At 43.9% G+C, this 21692-nt stretch overlaps 3 protein-coding genes across 15 annotated transcripts in view; 2 read left to right on the top strand and 1 right to left on the bottom strand.

Moving 5' to 3' along the window:
* The window catches only part of TIAM2 (TIAM Rac1 associated GEF 2), a 216281-nt gene extending 212678 nt beyond the window's left edge, over positions 1-3603 (top strand). For 12 of the 13 annotated variants that reach the window (XM_074368102.1, XM_074368106.1, XM_074368100.1 and 9 more), the window contains one exon: positions 3184-3603. The gene's annotated coding sequence lies outside the window, so the exon portion shown is untranslated. Of the gene's footprint in view, positions 1-1695 lie in introns of all 13 variants that reach the window. The other variant, XM_074368099.1, reaches the window with a different exon arrangement.
* Positions 1-21692, bottom strand: part of TFB1M (transcription factor B1, mitochondrial) — a 57820-nt gene that overhangs the window by 1371 nt on the left and 34757 nt on the right. The window contains exon 6 of the mRNA XM_010965739.3: positions 1832-1959. Within this exon, the coding sequence (XP_010964041.2) occupies positions 1832-1959 (128 nt within the window). The remainder of the gene's footprint in view (positions 1-1831; positions 1960-21692) is intronic.
* On the top strand, positions 14583-15239 carry CLDN20 (claudin 20). Its single transcript, XM_010965742.3, has one exon. It carries the CDS (start codon positions 14583-14585, stop codon positions 15237-15239), a length of 657 nt encoding a protein of 218 aa, XP_010964044.2.

Raw genomic sequence — 21692 nt, 5'->3', positions numbered from 1 at the left:
TGCTTTCTGTGAGCTCCCCTGCCATGAATCAGGGCTACCAGGTCCAGCTGTACAGGCCACACCCTCTGTGAAATCCAGCTTGTGTTCTGCTCAGTAAGTGGTGCATCCTGGCAGGTGGGGGGGAGGGTGAGGGAGGCATCCATTCTAATCAGCACCAAGACAGCCAGTGGTATCCCTGTCACTGACTGGAGCAGCAGTAACTCTCTGGCGGAGTGTGAACACTGGCCTGACCAGAGCCAACACCCAGCAGGTCGAGGTTTCCATCACTCATCTCAGGTCCTTGAGGATGAGTCTGTGGATCCCGGTGGTTTTAGGTGCAGCCGTCTGAGTGATTTCACTTGCTAAGGAGGCCCTTCACAAACCAGCATGAACTCAAGTGGAGCTAGTTTTAGAAAATGAGAATGAGTGTCTCTGCAGCTGAACCCATTTAAACGGCTACATCGGACTATATTCGACAGAAATCTTTTAAAAATACACACACTTTCCTGCCTTCCTAAATAGACTAGCGTTAGGCCTAATTACACATTCTTGGCTGTTGCTGTGGGGACTTCAGGGCGTATCAGGCACGCAGACTTTAAGCCGCCGGATGTGCCACGTGTGTGTGCAGAGCAGCAAGTGTGGCGGAACGAAGGAGCCCCAGATAAAAATGTGCTCACAGGGACACCTCGCACCATCATTTTCGCTCCTCGGAAGTTACATTTGCTTCTTAGTTCTAAGTATGTCCTTCAAGTTTCAAGAGATAAACAGCAACTTGGTGGAAAGAAAGCATTTAAAAACCCCACTTACATAGTGTGATGACGATAGGAAATACACATTTGGTCTCTGTCCCACGTTCCTGACGCAGAGCTACGAAAGTCGGTAAGTGATGGGGTGACAGGAGCATCTTGTTATTCATAACAGGCCCCCTCACCCACACCCGAGTCTGTGCTAACGAGGTGACTCTTGGTGGGCCCCTCCAGTGCTTCAAGATGGGGACAGCTGCAGGAGGAACAGCCCTGTGACTGAAGACTGGCACTTTCAGCTCTACCCTGGAGGGGAGGAGGGCTGCCAGTCGAGCTCAGTCACCAACGGCCAGTGGTTTAATCAACCACACTGCCTTAGGTGGTGGGACTTCCATAAACCCCCAATAATGGGGTTCGGAGGGCATGGAAACTCTGTGCACCCCCGTCCCCCACACATCTCTTTCATTTGGTTGTTCCTGAGTTATAGCCTTTAAAATAAATTGATACAAGAAAGTAAAGTGTTGAGTTCTGTGAGCCATTCTAGCAAATTCTTGAACCTGAAGATGGACAGATCATGGAAATGGCCAATTTATAGCCAGACAGTTTATAGTCAGAAGGACAAAATGACAACCTAGGATTTGCGACTGGTACCCAAGTGGGGGCAGTCCTGTGGCTGCGGGAACCCCAGGTCGTTAGCACCAGACTTGAGTTGAACTGTAGGACACTGGGTGGTGTCTGGAGAATTGGAGAATGTGCTGGTGTTGGAGAAAACAAACACCACACATTTAGCGTCTGAAGTGCCAAGAGTGAAACAGTTCTGATGGTCTGAGTCCTGACTGAGAAGTCATGACCTCCCCCGTCCAGGGTCATTATCAACTGTGTGATGTCTGTGTTAGTTTGTACTTATGAGCAAACTAAACAAAGCCTGGAAGTAGCATCTGAGGTTAAATCAAGGTTTTGCTTTTTTCCTCAGTGGCAGTCCAGGTTTGTCTGTCCCAGGATCTGAACTACGAGTAACACTTGTAAGATAGCTTGAAGAATCATAAAAACAAAGCTCTTACTCTCTGAAGGTGACTGAGGACCTTACAAAGCATGCAAAGCGTCCTTACCTGAGCCCTCGATGGCAGTATTTCCTTCGGAACTGAAAAACGTTCTGAACGACTTTCTCCACCAGCTTGAACGGCTGCTCTATCCTGGGCCGAGTCAGGGGGGTGAAGTGCACCAGCCCCACGTCCACCTTCATGGTCAGAAGACACACATCATTTTATTGCCTCACATGACGTATTACAACCACATCTTCGGAAAGCACAGGAGGACGGGTCCTCGAGAGCACGGTTTTCACACACGAGCCTTTACGTGGAACTTCAGTTCCACCTTCTCTAGGCCTGCAGGACGCTCCCCCGGGACCTGAGCTGACTCAGAACCGCAGTGGGTCGCACCTGTGCCACGACGACATCCGCCAGACCCGTGCTTGATGAGCGTGGCACTGGAGAGCGCGGTTTTAAAACGGCCTCTTAGGATCAAGCCACATCATCAGTAAGGTCCGCAGGCAGACAACAGACAGCATTAGAATATTTTATTTAGCTTCTGAGTAAGTGAAAAATAAGCTGCAGCAGTTCTGACGGCGAGGCTAGACTTCCAGAGGGAGACAAGGCAGAGGGGCCCCAAGGGACCACTTAGTGCCAGACTCCCCAGGAAGGGAATCAGTTAGGAGACAGACACTGACCAGTGAGCTGGACTGAATCCACGACTGTCGTCTGCACAGCTACATAGCTTTCTGGTAGCAACTTTAAATGCCCCAAGAGGCACAGGCAGGATCCAAAGAGAATGGAAACCACCAAAAATATTACTATTGTGAGGGTTAAACTACTACCAGCGGTTGAGATTCTTTTATCAGAAAATAAAAAATTCTCAGGCATATCTGATTAAGGGATTTATACCCTGCCTTATTCTAAAGATGGACTCACGGTAATTCAGAAGGATACGTTCAAAATAACAGAGAAACACTGAAAGACTAAGGGAGAAATGGGGTCAAAGCAGTTATCACACACACACACGAATGCTGGGCAGAGACTGTGGTCTAGGAATGGGATGTCTATTCGCTATTTTCACTTCAGTCCCTAAAGGATTATTGTAAACTTGCCACTTGGACGTTTGCATATGATGCTAGCCCCGGACTGTCTCCGGAATCCCAGGTGTGCCCACTAATGTGCCCGTCTTCCATAAACTCCTCTGTTAAAATCCGCATTGAAAACACTCTGCAGCCTCAGGAGGTGCAGCAGCTGAAGCTGGGCTGTACCTGGGCTTTCCAAAAGCTGTTCCGTATTTTAAAATTCCATAGGGGGTCACCACGTTGCCTTGAGAGGACTTGCTTCTAAAGATCCCTGTGGCTACAAAACTCCTTAAAACTGGCCTGTAATGTATGAGGATGGGGAAGTTTTTGTTTTGTTTTTGTTTCTAGGTTGGAGGAAAAATATGTGCATATGACATGAGACTGTGCGGACAAGAAAGAGACAAAGACCAAAGACGTGCCCCACATCAGGCACCCGGGAGGGGCCTCTCCTGCGGGGTCTGAGCCGCCAGGCTGCACCCCCCTCCCCCAGGGTTTCAGATGAGCCACAGCTGCACCCACTGGATGTCACTAGAAGACGAAGACCTGGTGCCGGGGCGGAATGGCTGGCGGAGGCTACGAGTGTTCTAAGCAGCAGAGTGAAAACTGCCAGTGGAGAGGCCTTTCGACCTGAAAATGCTCCCCCGAATGTGCAACAGCCTTCAGACCATTCTAGTGAGGACTATACGCCTTTGCTGGAATAGCTGTTATTCCACTGTGGAGAGTGACCATCTCAACGTTCTTATTAAATTTTTATAGTTTTTCAAATTATGTTCAATGTGTTTCTCCACGTTTATTAACAAGTCCATCCTGTAGGAAACTAAGTACTTTGGTTAAAAGGCCAGGTCTGTCTTTAGACCTTCACAGAAACACCATGGCACAGGGTCCAGGGGTCCCGACGAGGTCTGTGGTCAATACAGAGAAGAGTCATTGAAGAGCACAAGGGACAGGGGAGGTGACTCGGGGATGGAGTGGACAGGGGGACCACTGTCGGGGGAAGAAAGACGGCTTCACCTGACAGCATTTCTGGGGAAGGAAAAAGAAGGGAAGAGAGACGTGGGTGGGGAAGAGGGAAGCCGCCCAAGATACACGATAATGACTTTAAACGTCAAGGACTCCTGCTCACGAACTCCGGTGTCTCTCCCCTCCTTTCCTTCTGCTGATCTGAGACAGAAGTGAACCCAACTGTCCAGGAAGGTTCTCGACCATTGTCTAGACTTCGCCGCACCCCTTCCCACCCTCATGGACATTCCTGTCCTGACCTCTCCTTCTGCCAGCTCTCTCTGACTCCACTGTCAACCTTTCAATCCAATCCTTCCAGATTAGGGTCAGTTCTGACAGGCCTCTTCCACAGTCAGCAGTCTGCCAGTCTCCTGAGAAAATAATCTTTTAGCGAATTATGAGATAAAATTAAACCTTACGCAATCCGAAACCCAAGAAACATTTCTGAAACTCTAATGCTAAAATACCATTAAAACTAAAGGCACAAAAACAGGGATAGATGCATTCTCCTTCCAGCACAGAAGCTGCCGCTTCCAGATTCCTTGGATTTAAAAATCTGGCCTCATTTTTATTTGCCTGATCTTACTCCTTTGAGATAGAGTTGGGGTTTGCAAACACAGGAAATGTCTAGCGTTTGCTTTATTTAAAGTTTTAAAACCCCGTGTGAATACATGTGAACTGCAGCAGCAGACTTCTAGAGTCTGAGTATCATTCTGATACCCAGTTAGGTTGGCTAACAGTGTATTTCTGCTAGAAGAAAATTTCCTCTCATGACCAAATACAATTACTGTTTAGTGGAGGACCCCATGAAACTCAGTGTCAAAGAGAATCTTCCAGTAACATGTCCTGCTTCTCTGGGAAACCCGTACCACCCTCCTCTCTACTCCTGCCTCCAAAAGCCCTTCTCAGGACTACTCTGAATGATGTGGCACATCTTCTCTAGAACCACAGGAATGCTGCTTGGTAACTATGGTGACAGAAACAAAACTGCTTTTTACTTATAAATGAATGCTTATTTAAAATTATTAACCATTATTTTTCCTTCCTTGAGTTTTAAGTCTATTAAAGGGTTTGATTACAAAAAAGATACCAGTACACAGGCACTAGATGCATTTAAAAATTCTAGTTTAAATGCTGCCAGCCCCTTTCCAAACTCCATCTATCAGTATACCAAAATGCCCTACTCAAATTTCAAATGAAAGGATTTATAATGACTTGAAATATTTGCCTCTCCAACCCACTGTAACATCAATGCTGCAGAGTGAAGGGTATGTTTCTCAACATTAGCAGCCTTGGCGACAGCAGGCTGGGGGCAAAAGTCCCATTTTCCAGTCCAGGGTGTCGAGGACGTGACTGGCTCTGAGCTCAGAGCAGCACTTTGGACTCACAAGAGAACTGGGGTAAGAAACAGTTAAATCTTATATCTCAGGTATTGTCATCTCAGATCTAGAGTCAACACGGTGCGGGGACACTGAAGAGTGTGCGGCCTGGTCTCTGACTCTGAGATGATCTCAGCACTCCAAAGCGCTAGATCGCTGCCACACGCATGGGCACAGAAACAGGACTGGCCGTTATCTAAGAAGGGTCTTCAGCACCTCCCGCGGTGTTCAAGATCGTTAAAGGACAAGCCAGTGGAGAGGGAAAACGATCAGGAAGCTACAGTTTAGCCAAGATACAACCGCAACTGGGATGCAACTGGGAGGTGACAGAGGCAATGATGGGATAAAAGAGCAACTGCAGGGAACACTCAGCAAGACTTCAAGAACAACACAGGAAGCATTCAGAGGTCCAGCTGGCGCTGCAGGCTTGTGTAGACAGGAATGGGAAGGGTCTGGCCGGCTCTCGTGGCCGTTTGACTTGACGGAACACGGGGTGAGGAGTCTGGGAGGGTCAGTGTCAGGTGAGATGGCAGTAAGGTGAGCACGCTGGGGGATGCTCGGTTCCTCCAGCCCCCAATGCCTACTGACTCTTCAGGTACCTACACCAAGCAGACGGCCGTCACGGGCCCAGCAGCCACGACCTCCCCAGGGGAGGGTAACAGTCCCAAGTCACTCCTGCCTTGACCTTTGTTTATCTACAAAATGCATAAATATTTATAACTACGCAGATCAAATTTCCTAGAATTGTTTCATTCTGAATAATCCTGACCCAAGGCCAATTTAAGGACAGAATTTCTGTTGTTAAAGCCTTACAGCTCGAGCACTAACAACATTCCAGGTTTTGCAAACCGAGGTATTCAACAAAGACTGACACACTGTTAGTACCTGTCTTGCTTTAAAGTTTCCAACTTGTGTTTGTTATCGAAACATTATTAACTTCTGCCGATGGTCCACCCGACCCGTTGTTTCCTGATAGATATTTGAATGGTTTTTCTCTCTCTTTTCCTCCTTGGAATCATAAAAAAAACAAACAGATGTGAAATAGTCACAGGGCTTCCTCTCAGAGCACAAGCATGTAGAGAATGCGGGGGGAGCAGGGAGCGCGGTGAAGAATCAGCCCGGAGCAGCCCGTGTCTGTCACAGATGGAAATGCGGATGTATGTAAACTGCGTCTCCTGCCGTGACAACAAGGTGAGTGAGGGGCTCGGAAACAATGTCAGGGATGTGAACACAATTCTTAGCAAAGTACAAGAGGGACAAGAACTAACACTCGACTAGGATCTTCTGCCCTACTGAACCCAGCAGTTTCCGAATGATCACAGGGAAAACACCTTCCTAAACCCCACGAACCAAGACTCTGGTGTTCGTGAAGAGGCAGCACCCAGGGGGGGCCCTGCGTCACTGCGCCTGCGCTCCGGCCACGGTGGGGGGTGTGGCAGGGGCCCTGCGGTGGCGGCACCAAGGTTTCCCCGCAACCAGAGAAACTCCAGAATCAATCAGCGCCTCGGGGAGGGTTTCAGTGTGAGCCAACTCACCAGGCACTCGGTAGCTGCTGCTGCTGCTGTAAATACTATTATCATTGTTACTGTTATGAAAAGACAGAGACGAATATGGATGCAAATACATGAATTCATAATGAGTCAGTCGGCCAAAGAGATGAGACGCTGTACTCAACTCGACCAGTCTGTTCCCTTCCTATAGAAACCACCCGAGCGTGCACACTCTGTTACGACGAGAAGGCCGTGCAGAGGAGTGGACGGGGACAAGCCCGGCCCAAGCCTCAGGGCCTGACTGCTCGTGGCACAGGGTGCAGGGTCCTGGGCACTCCTGGTCCCTGCGGTCTCTGCACCCAGACCCATTCCCCTTTTGCTCAAGTATTCTTGAAATACGTCTATGCTGTCTTGCTCTTCCTGTTTCTGATTTGAAAGACAGTCTGTCTTCTTAGAGGTGAATTCTATAGTTACCAATCTCATTTTTTTTTCACGTGCCTATTATACCAGTTTGACTCATGGAGGTTTGGGGGACCTCCTATGTATGTAACCAGAGATATAAAAATAAGGGAAATGATTAAAACTGATGCAAGCTCTCTAATTTGGCAACATCACAAAGTCCACACAAACCCACTCAGGACCCTAGAGTGGGCCAGCACTGAGATACAGGAGACCCCGCCGGGCAGAGAAGGGAGAGTTGCAGGGAAGGGAGGCAAAGGGGAAGAGGGGAGGTGGGGGGCGGTGAGCTGAGGGCACATTCAGCCCACAATCTGGGATACTACTAATAAAAGAGGATGCTTAAAAAAATGTCCTGCTCTTCAAAATAATGTGCAAAAAGAATGCAATGGTAAGGCCACAACAAATACATATTTATATTATTTAAGAGGTTGAAAAAACTAGGGTGATCTGTGTCACCACAAAATTCAGCTCAGTCCTAACAGCCTAAAATAATGTGATGAAGACACAGTAAACGCACCTGCAAGATCCTTTCTCACGAAGACATAATAAAGAGCAGCCAAATGTTATAAAAATAAGGTAATAACAGAGCAAATGCAAGTGCAAGCTGTACACAAAAACATATCCCCACTGGCATGAAGTCATCAGAGCTGGGATGGCCTCTTCAGACATCTGGGAACACATGTAAACCAAAGAATAGTCATCTTCATTTTTAGCATGGTCCTCCCTATAATCAATGAATCTACAAACTAACAAATCTATAAGATAAAGCCTTCAGGGCAGCCTAAAGCATTATTTGAAAACTAAAAAGCGGGTGGCAGAGTGTATGCTTACCATGCACGAGGTCCTGGATTCCACCCCATAAAAAACAAGACAAAACAAAGCAAAACTAAAATGACCATAAAGATGGAGGAAAACAATGGACTGATTGTGTTCATAGTTGAAACTGTTAATTTCCTACAATTGAGTCAGAAGAAAATTATTTTAAGATTAAGCGAATCACTTTAAATTTGTGGGGCTGCAACAGGTAACTACCTTAATCTTACCCTGACCTTTTCATCATTTTCAAGGCTGAACGGAAAGCAAATGAGAAAAGACACTGCCGTTGAACCCAACTTTTCACTGAATTAAGCGGGCAGCATTCTAACCATACGATGACTGGGCATCACCCCTGACAACTGAAATGAGCGCTGCTGGGCTGGGCCGCGGGGCTTTACGAACGCCAGACGATGTGCGTGCGGGTGGGGCCAGCCGCGCAGGCCTGGAGGACCACCTCCCGCAAAGGCGCTGACGGTTATCCTCAAACACTCAGTCATGTTACAGACCCTTTCAGACTGGAAAGATAAGCTCGTCTGAATATCCAGGTTATCATCTGTAAGCAAAACACACTAAGGGAATCACAATTTTTTCTTGAAGACAGATAAATGGAAACATTTTAATGAAAACAGACGGGCTACCTTGTCACAGGCCAGCTCTTGCGGTCACTCACGGACTCTGGGTGTAAGGCTCAGAGATGTCAGAGCTCACCTGCTTCCACAGCTTAATCCAGAAAGACAACACATTACAATGAGACTTAAAAATACATTCTGTTCCAAATGGAGGCAGAGCAGTGCTGTGGGTGAAGAAGGGCTTCAGAAATCGTAGCATTCTGGGCCTGAACCCCACATTCCTGCTACTTAACTCATTTTATGACCTGAGTCAAGTTACCTAACTTCTCTGGGGCTTAGTCTTCTCATCTGGAAAACGAGGGTTTCTGTCATCTCACAGGCTTGTTTTAAGAATGAAATACCACAGTGCCTCAGACAGCACCTAGCATATAGGAAGCAGTTTATAAATCATAGTGTTGTGCTTACACAACTAAAGCATTGCAAAATTACTTAAAATTAGTCTTATTTAAAAAGGACAAAATTGCACTTTTAATCATGTAAAGGCAGCGTATTACTATTATTTTATATACTCAGAATCGGTTTCTGAATTCATTCCCTCAACATTTATTGTAGCTCTGCTATAAGCCAGGCACCCTTCCTGGCACAGGAGACCCAGCAGTGAGTAAGGCAGGAATCCCTGCCCTCATGAGCTTTGCCTTCTAGAGATCTTAGGCCAGAGTTAGCAGCAGGGGTGCTCAGAGGCGGAAGGATTCTTAATCTATTTTGAAGTTTAGGAACAAAAAGTTTTCTTGATTGAATGAATGTTGGGTTTAGAATCAAGGATGCTTTTAAGACCCAGGGCCTACCAAAGGGAAGGGTGAGTTTGCCATTAACGGACATGGGGTAACTGGGGAGAACTGGGGTGGGGAAGGTCAGGAGTTCAGTTTTGCCCACGACAGGTCTGAGATGTCTATCAGGGATGTCAGGTCAGCAGTGGGGTGTACGACTTGGGTGTTCGGGGGGAGGGGAGGGGAGGCCTGGGGAAGAGACATAAACTGAGGTGAAGATAAACTAAGATGAAATTTATCTAGGGAAGCTGCTGCCCTCAGTTCTCTTTAATGCCCACACTGGCAGTGCACAATGATGTCAATCAGTCATAGTTCTCTATACACCTCTACTTTCCAGCTCCTTTTTTATACAAGAAATTCTGCCTTGGGTTAAAGGTCTGCAGTTAGTGAAAGTTATTTGCATTTTGAAAGTTTGCCTTTTTAAAACAGGCAGTTAATATAAGTATTCTCATTAAGGCAGAAAAAATAATAACTTTTAAAAATAGAAATGTACATTAAAGCACACTTAACCTATTCATCCCCAGCGGGCTGCACTATGCTGGAGGGCAGAGTTGGGGACAGACTGGTCCCTCCCCCTGCTGCCACCAGTCAGCCTTCGCAGGTGGATCTGCACCGACAACCAGGGCAAGGCGCAGAAGGAGCCCAGACCTCAGAGGGGTCTGGAGGCTTTGGATCTGGCAGTGACAGCAGTGCTGGTGGTGTCAAGTGCCTGGAAGCCAACTCTACTCCGTTCAGTATTCATATGCAGAACTGTTCATAGCTCTCCGTGAAATAAAAGAAGAAAGTTTATCAAAATTATAACATGATGGCTAAAAAAAACCAATCCACAGGCATTAGATTTCTAACAGAAGAAAACAATATGTATCCTGCTAAACGCCAGAGTTAGAAAAGATGAAAACCGACAAAAGCCAACAATCCACGTAACTGAAACATGCATCTTATTATTTTAACGAAATGGCTAATATCTAACATGCTTTTAAAGAAACGGCTAACACCTGACACGGCTATCAGCAGGTGTAAAATTCAAACATTTCACACCAGTAAAAGTATCTTCCTTTCTCTATAGTGATTATGAATGAATAGCTCATAGAATTAAAATTCCTGAGGAAGAAAAAAAGAACCCAAAGTGGGGGAAGATGAAATATGTCTGTACCGTTGTTCATGGCCTAGAACCTCAATGCTTGATTTCAGTTTCATCTAATATGTTTCGTCACATTATTCTTGTGTAGTTTCTTCACAACATTTTCTATAAGTTCTAATTTATCAAGTTATACTCCAGAAATCCTTCTCACCAGAAAGAATAACAGAAGAAAACTCGGGAAACTCCCCCAAAATACTTGCACGTTTACTGATCAGATTCCAGTCAACAGCTGTTGCTGGGTTTTCTCTTTACTTTTATCAAAATATATATAAAAAACTGTCTTTTGAATGTTTATTTTGAAACTAACCAATTTTGTGAATCTTGATTTCAGATAAGTCAGAAGCACCAGAATAAAAAGACAGCCTCAACTATCATCTGCAAAGCACAATCTAGTTAAAAATATTTCAGGCCACACTCTTTAATTGGGGAGATAAAATAATAAACTGTAACTTCCAAAGATAAAGATTCAAAAATAAATTATAACTATGGCCCCAAACATAGTATTAAAAGGAAAGAAAGCCTTTTTGTGAGCACCCAGATAATTCCTCCTCTGTACACAGTGACACAACAGCATTTTCAGCTTTCAGGTTTCGACAAACCCTGTTGTAACAACAACTCCCTCCCTGCCCCGCCTCTCCTTTCTTAATTCCCCCACAGCTCAAAAAATGAGATGGAGAACCCGGTATTTATCTTCCTGCACCATCAGCAGTTTTCACTCTCAGATTTCCATGCTGCTCTTTATTAGCTATTTGCAAGTGAACCTGGAGCTTTATCACTAATATTCAGAAGCTGGGAACCGAGCCTCATGTACGTGGTTTCTCTTCATCGTATCTTTTTGGGCTTCATTTGAAGACAACTGACAGAAGAGAGTTAGACACTGAAGGCCACCGACTAAAGGTATGGAAAACGGGAAGCTGCTCTAATGCTTCAAGACCTACAGATAGACCCTCAAGTATAACTTAGCTTAAATTATAGGTTGTGAATCTGTTTTTAAGTATTAGATTTGATATAAATAAATCTTGTCTGGAAAACTGACTTTACAGTTTAATGAAATCCAGTCAGAATTTCTTTCGGAAACAGCTCAGAAATGTAACATTATTGGTTCTCCTCTATAGGTAACATGTTTTGGAACCATGAGAGTTCTCTACTTAGAACTAAGTTTTTTTTTACTTGCGACCCCTCTGCTTTTTGCTTACTTTCACACTATTTCACCACCACCACCACCACCACTGAAACAAAGTACGCCTTTATTTTCAATGAGATAGAAATTTGAGAGAGCAGGCCACAAACTGTACCATGCTTGTGGCTGGAGGAGAAAAAAAAAAAAGATTCCACAGCAAGATAGCTAAGATGCCAGTATGCTTTTACAAAAGGAACAAAACAGTGACCTTCATTTTAGAGAACAAATTCTTTCTGCATGTTCTCTATGCAGAAAGCATTTAAAACAAGTCCAATATTCCATAGTAAGACTAACTGAACGCAATGTCCTATTGTTTATGCTGATTCTGGTCATCTGTAATTTATCACTGCCAGCACCTGTTAATTAAGATGAACAGGCTGTCTGCAAGTCTGAATTACACTGGAATTTATAAAATGTATTGGTTAATGGGAAGAAAAGAGCTGTAATTGGGAAGCTGAGCATAGACTGATCAACACATAGAGGTTACTCAACCGAAGTAAAAAGAAAAGAAAGAAATGCGATGCTCTTGGGGAATGCTGACAGCAAGCTTGCTCTTGAAGAAAAACCTAAGCCGAAAATGGTCCGGGAAGGCAGTAATTTAGTGAGCTGGCTGGAGTCTAAAATGTTAAAACCCAAACCTGAAAACAGCTATTACAAAGCTATAAACATGTGCTTCACTTTTTTTTTTTTTAAATCTGAGAAACTTTTGTTCTATTTTGGGCTCAGCTGTGAAAAGATATTTGGGAAACAGAAGAAAAAAAAAAACCCATACGATGGCAGGCAGAGCCTAAGCGCCCTGATGCTTATGGTGAAACTGCCTCTTAAGCTTTCAAAATCTCAGGTCAATCTCCTGGAGCTGCAGAATTTACAATTTAAGATTATGAACAAAAATAGAGCAATGGAATTCATACAGCCCAGAACTTACCCCTTAGGACATCAATGTTATAACTATATTAAACTACTTAACTGTATTAAGTAAAAGTAATAGAGGCATGGATTCATATCACTTCAGATATTCACAAAAGCCAGGCATCAGCCCCTGGAGGGTCTCTGAAGCTAAGCCGTCTGTTTGCTCATCTGCCCTAGTGATGCCCTCTGGAGTCGTCTTTTTTTCTTTTCCCCTTGGTGAGAAAGGGAGTGCGTGAAGATGACAGTGAATGGTGCTTTTTGCCTCTGGATCTAGCATTTCCCCCTGCTTCCCAAAGGAGGATTTCGCCAGGAATTACAAATTATTGGCAAAGGGAGAAAAGATGCAGGGTGGAGTGAGGTGGGAAGAGACGGGGAAGATCGGGGCACCGTCCATCTGCTGCTGCGACTGGTGTGGCGCGGGGTGACTTACCAGCTACACATCCTCATCTGAAACAATGGGCATGGCCAACGCTATAGCAACAGTTTCTTTCAACTCTAAGACTCTATGAAAATAAATGAAATCGGACTGAGGAAGGGAGAGAAGAAAAAAAAAAGATCCAAATGTCATTAAGTATCAAGTGTCTCATGATATAAAATAAATTTTGAAAATACAAATAACAATGTCGATTGTAATTTACTGAGTACTTTCTATGGGTCAGATACTGTTCTAAACCTTTAAACTACATTCACGTACTCAGCTCCATGATATACAAACTATAATCCTCCCCATTTTCCAGAAGAGGATACTGAGGTACAGAGGGGTTCCAGAAAGCTAAGATTTGACCCTAGTGCTTTCGATTCCAGCTCATACTGTCTTTTTTGAAATGTATATGAATTCTAATACCTCATTCAAAAGTTAATTCAGAAACACAAAAAAGCCACTATTGCTGTATTTTGGAAACCATTACATTTTCCTGAAAGGCGATGTAAGTCCTGCCAGACTAAAACACAGAGAGCCACGAAGGACGTGCTCTCTTTCCCCTCTTCTTATAGGAAGGGAGGGAGGAAGGAAACGAGCGTAAATTATTTTTGGTGCTCTCTCACATACAACTAGTGGTGTGGTTATTTCTGGTACACACTTTCAAGATTCTATGTCGCTACCTCTGAATCATTCAGAATAACCGGTTTTGCAGCAGACTACTTCATTTGGGTCAGGTAATGATTTTGGTCCCAGCTAGAAAGAAGCTCACATTCTCATAAGCAAAACACAGTGGCTTCATTGTTTCAGTTTTGAGTACTTTGTACCAGAAGGGCCCCAACTCCTCACCTAGGTAAGGATTCTGCAAACTGGAAATCAGAGATAATCATGCCAGTGACTTTGATTTCTTTCCACTACTCGCCTCTCCTTAAACAATTCACCTGGGCCACATGGTGGGTGAATTTTTTTTAGTAAAATCATTTTTTGAAATATTAAACCTTTTCTAATGTATATTTATAAATCATTTTTTAACAGGTAGGCTCAAACTATTCTGCCTTATTACCTATAGAGTATTTTAATTAGAAATATAAAGGTTTTAAAAATCTGTAATACTATTTAAATTCTTTATCAGATGTCCTATAGCTGGAATTCGGTATATCTAAATCTTCCAACAAGGTACACGCCTACCTTACAGAGAACTTCAGCAGAGTTTAAATTTTAAATAAAAGAACAAAGTGGACAGCCCTTTCCTTCAGGCCGTGTATCAAGCATTGCCCAACCGAAGTCACTCAGGAGAGCAGCAGCCTCTGGGGGCCTGAGGTTCACTGTCCTGGGAGGCAGTGTCCTCTCCCACTGCCCGGGCCCATTCAGATGTGTTCTCAGCTCCCACGGACACAAAGGTCTGTTTGTTTCTTCTTTCTTTCTTTCAGTCCTGATTTCTTCTTCCCCCAGCCTTCTGTTACTTGGCTTTCTTCCGTACAGAAGTAGCTACAATTTTGACCAAGAGCCCTCATTATTAAGCACCAGGATTTCCTAGGACAACGAGTGTAACATAACGGCATGGCTTCAGCAGGTCTCCAGCTCCTCGCTTTCGTCCTGGCCTTATCAGGGACCTCTGGCATACTCACGGCCACTCTGCTGCCCAGCTGGAAGGTGCGTGTGGACGCGGGCTCCAGCATCATCACAGCCATCGTGCAGCTGCAAGGGCTGTGGATGGACTGCACGTGGTACAGCACCGGGATGTTCAGCTGCTCCTTGCAGTACTCTGTCCTGTCCCTCCCCACCCACGTGCAGGCTGCACGGGCCACCATGGTCCTGGCATGCGTTCTGTCGGCTGTAGGGATCTGTACTTCCACAGTAGGGATGAAATGTACGCGCTTAGGAGGGGACAGGGAAACCAAAAGCCACGCTTGTTTTGCAGGAGGTGTCTGTTTCGTGGCTGCAGGGATCTCTGGTTTAATCCCGACAGTGTGGTACACAAAGGAGATCATAGCAAACTTCCTGGATCTGACAGTTCCGGAAAGCAACAAACACGAACCCGGGGGCGCTGTCTACATTGGATTCATTTCGGCCCTGCTGCTGTTTATCTCTGGCATGATTTTCTGCACATCCCGTATAAAGAATTCAGAAGCTTTGCTCTACCCATCCAAGCGGCAGCATGTCTCCACCACGCAGCTGGAGGGCGACTCAGCACACAACCTAAAGGATTATGTGTAAATAACTGTGATGCACATGGAACTTTAAGGTGCCTGTTGTGTCTCTGGTCTTTTAGAGAAAAAAAAAAAATTACCAGAATTGTGCTTAACTTTCTCTACAAAGAATGTAAAATACTTTCAAAATGATGAAATTGTTCAAAATGCCAACAAATTATTGTGTACAATTGTATCTGTCTTAGATTATTTTTCTATGATCATTGTCATGTTTTACCTAAAGGTTTATAATGGAAAGAGGTTCTGATTATATTAATAAGGCAATGAATTGATGGCATTTTTCCCCTTCTTAAGGTAAACTGTTGATACATCTTCCTAACTGGCACTTAAATGGATTTTATAAAAGAAATAAATTGCCAAGTATAAAAAGCACCTTGTCCCGGTGTTAATCCAGGATGCTGTGTGTTCTCGCTGTCTGTGTGGCATCACCACAGGAACTTGCTTCTGTTTCCAAGCCCCGCTGTATGACGGCACGTTGGGGACAGGAGAGCTGGCCACCCCTTTCAGATGTTGCCCAAACCAGCCACCCCAAGTCCCCACCTACTGTGACTTCCCTGGTTCTTTATAAATTCTGGAAAAAATATCTGCATACATTTGTGAAAGCCGACATAACAGCATTCAAAAATCAGGCAGAAATAAAAGAAATTGGTAAATGCTACCACAGCAAAGCAAAACCAAACCAAACCCAAACTGAAATCTCTAGGCCCTTTAAAAGCATCAAGTACAAGACAAAAGAAAAGAAGAAAAGTTTGTTTTAAAATGCTTAAGAACTGTCCTCTTCTGATGCTAACAAGAGGGTTCTCCAAATCAATGAACTTAACCCTATCATTTTTGATTTACCCCATCAGTTAATATCTCATTGACTAGTATTTGGATGACAGAGGTTACTTTTAAGTTGTCATTTTTTTTCGTTTGACTCATATTAACAAAAATGTTTTTATAAATAAGTTGCTTCAATAAGTTGATGGATGTGAAATAATTTTTAAATAAAGGATGCTTTAAAATATAAGTTTAATTATCTTATAATACATAATTCAAATATTTTAACAAGAAAGTAAAAACTAGATTTTCTAATGTGCAAAGGGAGCACTGCACTCTGTTGTTTCTAGTAATTTGTTAATTTAAGCTTAGTTACTGTTCACAGCACAACGGCAAAGAGGGAAAAGACTACTTCATTATACACTAATAACTCAGGAAGTGGAAAGTTATCTTTTATGTGAGTAAATAATTCTGAATTGTGCATAGAGGAGCGAAGGCTAAAGCATCTTACACCCATTTTATCCGGTAGATCATTCTCCCCTGCAGCAGCATTATTGGACGTTAGCGGAATAACTAAAATAAAGGTACGATTTCATATGGGAATTAGGGAGGTATTTAAAGGACATATTCCTTTAGAGTGGTCACACTATTACTTTCTAAGCAAATGTCATCTTAAAAATAACTGATAAAAATACTTTCATGCAAATGAATGTGACAGGGCTGCTCTGAAACCTACAATGGTTCTCTCATTTGTTTAATGTGACTGGCTTTATATGCAGTCTACGTATCCTATAGTTCTATATTAAAAGTTCACTTTATATATTCTACATAATTCTACAGATACTTCAAAAAATAATCTTTATTTAGCTCTATAATATTTTCTTCCTAAGAAGATACAGGAATGTTTCGCACTCTCAGAAAGGCAGCCATTTCCCAGGAGCTAATGGCCCACTTCCACCAGACTGGACACGGTGAGGATGAAATGGCGCGAAGCCCCTCCATCCCTCCAGGACCCACCTCTGCTGCGCTCGTCCACCTCACCCTCCACCTCACCCCTTGCCTGCCCAAGCCACCGCTCAACCTTTACGCCGGACTGGGACCTTCTCTGTGAACTCAGTCGTGACTCCCTCAAGAAGTCCACTGCCTCCATCTCCGTACTCGTAAAGCACGCTCTATGTAAACAAATTATAATTTATGTGATTGCATCTCCAATGAGACTGGACACAAGGTATCAGTGACTGACCACTGTAAGTGCTTACTATGGAATGCCAGTCCTGATCTAAATCCTTTGCATACACTGACTGATTTTAACCTCACAGTGAGTCTAGGAGGCTGGTACTAGTCTTTGTAGCTTAGAGGTAATTGAGGCAGAGAAAGGTTCACTAAGTTACCCAACTTGCCCGAGGTCACACAGCAGGAGATGGGACTCAACCTGAGGGAACCGGGCTCTAGAGCTAGACCACCTGGGTGCAAGCTTACTCAGGGCGCATTACTTAACTTAGGCACTGGTTTACTGGTGAAAACGAGGACAAAACCAGCACCTGTTCACAGAGGCGCTGTGAGGACTGACCGGTGTGTGGTAAGCACATGATGAGCGCTGCCCAAGAGCTCCTAGTCTGATCCACTGGTTTTCAACTCGGGGAGTTCAGCCTGCAGAGGACATCTGGCAATGCCTGCAGGCATGTCTGGCCGTCACAACGGGGTACAGGAACCAAGCGGGCAGAGAGGCCAGGGATGCTGGTAATCACCCTGCGACGACGCGCAGGGTAGCCCAGGCAGCAAAGAATTCCCTGGCTTGAAGTGTCACCAGTGATCAGCTTGAGAAACCCTGGTCTAATCTATTTAAATATATTTAAACATTTATTTTTCTTTGATTAAAAAGTTAACAAAACAAGACCCAAAAGAACAAAACACCAAAACCCCCCAGAATATGCTTATTTTACCTATAGAGCAGATATGCCTAACTATATATAGTGTATGTATGTATATATATTTATAGATAGTATGTATGTTACTGAAAAAATCATCTAGTAATTCTGACAAAACTCTTGAAGACTTAAGACAGGAAAACTGGGTAAAAGAATCAGTATCTAAAATAAATGTAGGTGATTATCAGAAATTGGTAACTGGTAACTAGCTGTGAGGGTAAAGCTAAGGGGGAACTTAAGGTCGCCTCCAGGTTTACACTTGTCTGCCTGACAGAGGAAGACATCGCTAGTCAGTGTACTGACTACGTGGGGAGGAGCAGGCCTGGGGGAGGCAGACAGAATTAAGCTCAATTTTGGACACAGATTCAGTATTTCTCACTATTGCTCTTTTTTCACTATATTTTTAGTCATACGACTTGAGAATATATTAACTTTTTTTTTTGAGTAGAGGTAGATTTATTTAGAGAGATACATACTGAATAGAATGTAGGCTGTTTCAGAAGGCAAGAGAAAGGCCACAAGGGGTGCGGGTCAGGTGCTCAGGTTAAAATAAAAGTGGATACACACTCCACAGAGTGCGGGTCGTCTGCAAAGACGAGGGAGCAGGAGAGGCGGCCAACTTCACTGACTTTTGAGGATTCATATCACAGCCTATAATTCTGCAGAGAGCCCATCTGCACATCTCTTCCTTACCTCCAATAATTTTCTTCATTACCTTGTGCTTTGTACATATAAAAAAAAGCGTCACCTGCAAAAGTGCAATTTTATTTCTCCCTTCCTTGGATTTATACTTACTGCTTATTTTATTCTTGGGTACATATGAAAGCGTAACTATTGTTAAATTAGATTATAATAGTAAATACTCTTATCTCCATTTAACACTTATTTTATCTGATTTTCAAAGAGGATGACTCTGGTATTTAATCATAAAACTGGTTTTTAGTTTACATATTTATTTTTCCTTTTAGACTTGCCCACTTTCAAAAAGAGTTTGAGGCAACTTAAATAAAATTGCTGGCACAATAAATAAGAAAACCAAAGGTAAAGATGTAAGACTAAAGTTATAAAGAAATGGAAGAGACATAGAATGCTATTAAATAATCCTGGTTGAAGGCTGGTAAAGCAATTAAATATGAAACTTAGTTTAGAACTTCCCGAGCAACCCAGTCAGAGAAGGCCCCGTGAAGAATCTGACAGCTTCATCTACTGGGAGAAACCTACAAAGGCTGCTGGTGGTGCCCCCCCCCCCCCCCGCGCCCGCCCTCCGTTTTCCCTTGTTGTGAGTGCTGGGTGCTCGCGGCTCACAGATCTGGCGCTCCCTCTACTGGGGGGTTAGGGCACCACTGCCCCTAGGAGGTGGCCACGAGGCTGACAGGGGAACAACACTGCTCCCTTCCCTCAAGGGAGGACCAACTCTGTGGGGCAATCTGCACCCCAGAGCACCCCTTCAGACCCTACCCTTCGACCCCGTGGGAGCAGGCCGAAGCTGGTTACAAGTGAAACAATCTCCTCCTCAGCTGTTCCTGCCTTCTCCAGCTTCCCTCACTCCCCTTCGCTTCAGCTCTCCGCAATGCATCACCTTCACAAGACCCTTATCCCAGTCTCCGATTCTAGGAAGCCAGACCTAATACAGAAGAATGTTAGTTATGCAGAAAAATTCGTCTTCTGGCCTTATGTCCAAAGCGTTTTAAAATACAGGGTAATGTACAGAAGTAACATCCTCAATATCAGATTTCAAAAAACACCAAGGCATGAAAGATGGCTGTTTCTTACATGGACCTGTCCTAAGCTTAAAACTGCTTCCCACCGAGCTCGAGGCCTTGACAGCTGCGGGCAAGCATGGCTGAAAGCCTCTACAATGCTGTTCTCAAGGTCAGGTGTGGACGCCCCGGAGTGCTGCCCTCCTTATAGAGTATGTCATGGGTGGAGCATCATTAATTTACTGCAGATTGTGCTGACATGATTCATGCTTTAAATCTGCACCATGTCTGTCTGGGAGTAACCTGCTCCATATGTCATACTTCTAAACAGGCAAAATTATATATAAATTATATGTATGTCTTAAGAATTATAATCCACATTATATCAGGATATTACAACCTAGTCCATAAACATTTGTTCATAATCGTAACAGGAAGACCTGCTTTCACTGCCTGCCTCCCTGCGCCTGATGCTCACGTTAGGCCCTGTTCACTGATTATCTCTATTCCTCAGCAACAGTCCTTCAGGGTGGCATTACTGCCCCAATTTGATGTGTTCAAACTCAGCCTATTAACATGGCCAAGTTCTCTAAGTAGGAGCGCTGGAATTCCAGCAGGCCCGGCTTACTTCACAGGACTTCTGGTTCCTCCACTCGTGTGCGCTGCTCTATCACATCAATCAAAAGAGCCTGTTGCAATTCTCATATCATATCGAAGTGACTTTTCTACTAGGTTGCAGTACAGGACAGTGGTGTGGGATGGATGTTAAAATACCAGATCCATGACCACAATTTATAAAAGACAAAAGATGACACAGAATTTTGAGGGAACAGCTAATAGCTCAGTATGTCTCAAACTTGAGTACAGTCGTTCCTCAGTAAATGGGACTGGCTCCAGGACCTCTGTGGACACCAAAATCAGGACACTAAATCCTTTACATGAAGTGATACAGTGTTTGCACAGAACCAACACCATCCTCTCAGTGTACTTTCAGTCATCTCTAGATTACTTATCATACCTAATATAAATATAAATGTTACGTAAATAGTTGCCAATACACAGCAAATTCAACTTTTGCTTTCGGGAACATCTGGAATTTTTTTTCTTTGACTATTTTTTATCTGGCTGTTGGCTGAATCCACCAATGTGAAACCCGTGGATATGGAGGGCCAACTGTACTGTGCAGACTACTTGAAAAAAAATTACTTGGAACTTCCCAAATATGTGGATTCTTGGGGGTCTTCAGATGGCAGCTTGAGAAACATAAGAAACAAGTTTTATGTTCCCATGGAAGCATTTTTCAGTTGTGAATTTGCACTGCAAGAGATAGTTTGTCTTTTTAATTAGTAAAATAATTTTGTTAACTCAACAGTGAAATAAAAAATGCAAATTAAAAAAAATTCTATCCTAAAATCCACACACTACAAACTCTAGCAGTTTAAGAAACAGCAGAGTGGATCAATTCGTCTAATTTTAAGAACCTAAGAGGCTGTGTTTTCCATAGACAGAAAAGAATTTGGGGTTCAAATTTGGGGGGCTGCACTAGAGAAGTTAATGGGAGGGAAGAGTTTGGCGAGATCAGTTCAACCAGCCAGAGCAGGGCGTGGCTGTAACAGCTCCGCCCGCAGCAGTGAAAGTTCTGCCACCAAAGCTTGGTTAAGTTACAGCCTAATAATCAGAAGGGTTAACATTCTCATAGGACATCTCTAAGACGGTTATAAATACATCCTCTTGTTACATCACAAAGGAAATTCTCCGTATCTAATTTTTAGAGTTTTGGTAGAGAGTAAGTGATGAATGTTAGTAAATTTGTTCTGAGCATCTAGAGAGTCAACTCCATCCCTCCTCTCTTTCAGGAACCTGCCTGCGCCTCTGTTTCAGCACTGAGCGTGTGTATCTCTCCTGTGTTGCAGTCATTTGTGTTTGTGACGCTCTCCTCTTGTGTTCAAAAGGGTTTGGCCAGAGGGATGGCCTTGTACTGTTATTTTTACCATCTCTGTGGAAACTCTTCCCCTTTCTTACTTAAGCAAATGAATCTTTAAAAAGTTGCTCAATATAACTATCAGTCAAATA

This window comes from Camelus bactrianus, chromosome 8, assembly GCF_048773025.1.
Source record: "Camelus bactrianus isolate YW-2024 breed Bactrian camel chromosome 8, ASM4877302v1, whole genome shotgun sequence".
NCBI classification, from domain to species: domain Eukaryota; kingdom Metazoa; phylum Chordata; class Mammalia; order Artiodactyla; family Camelidae; genus Camelus; species Camelus bactrianus.
The sequence above is the reverse complement of the archived record's forward strand: the minus strand, read 5'-3'. Positions and strand labels throughout refer to the sequence as shown.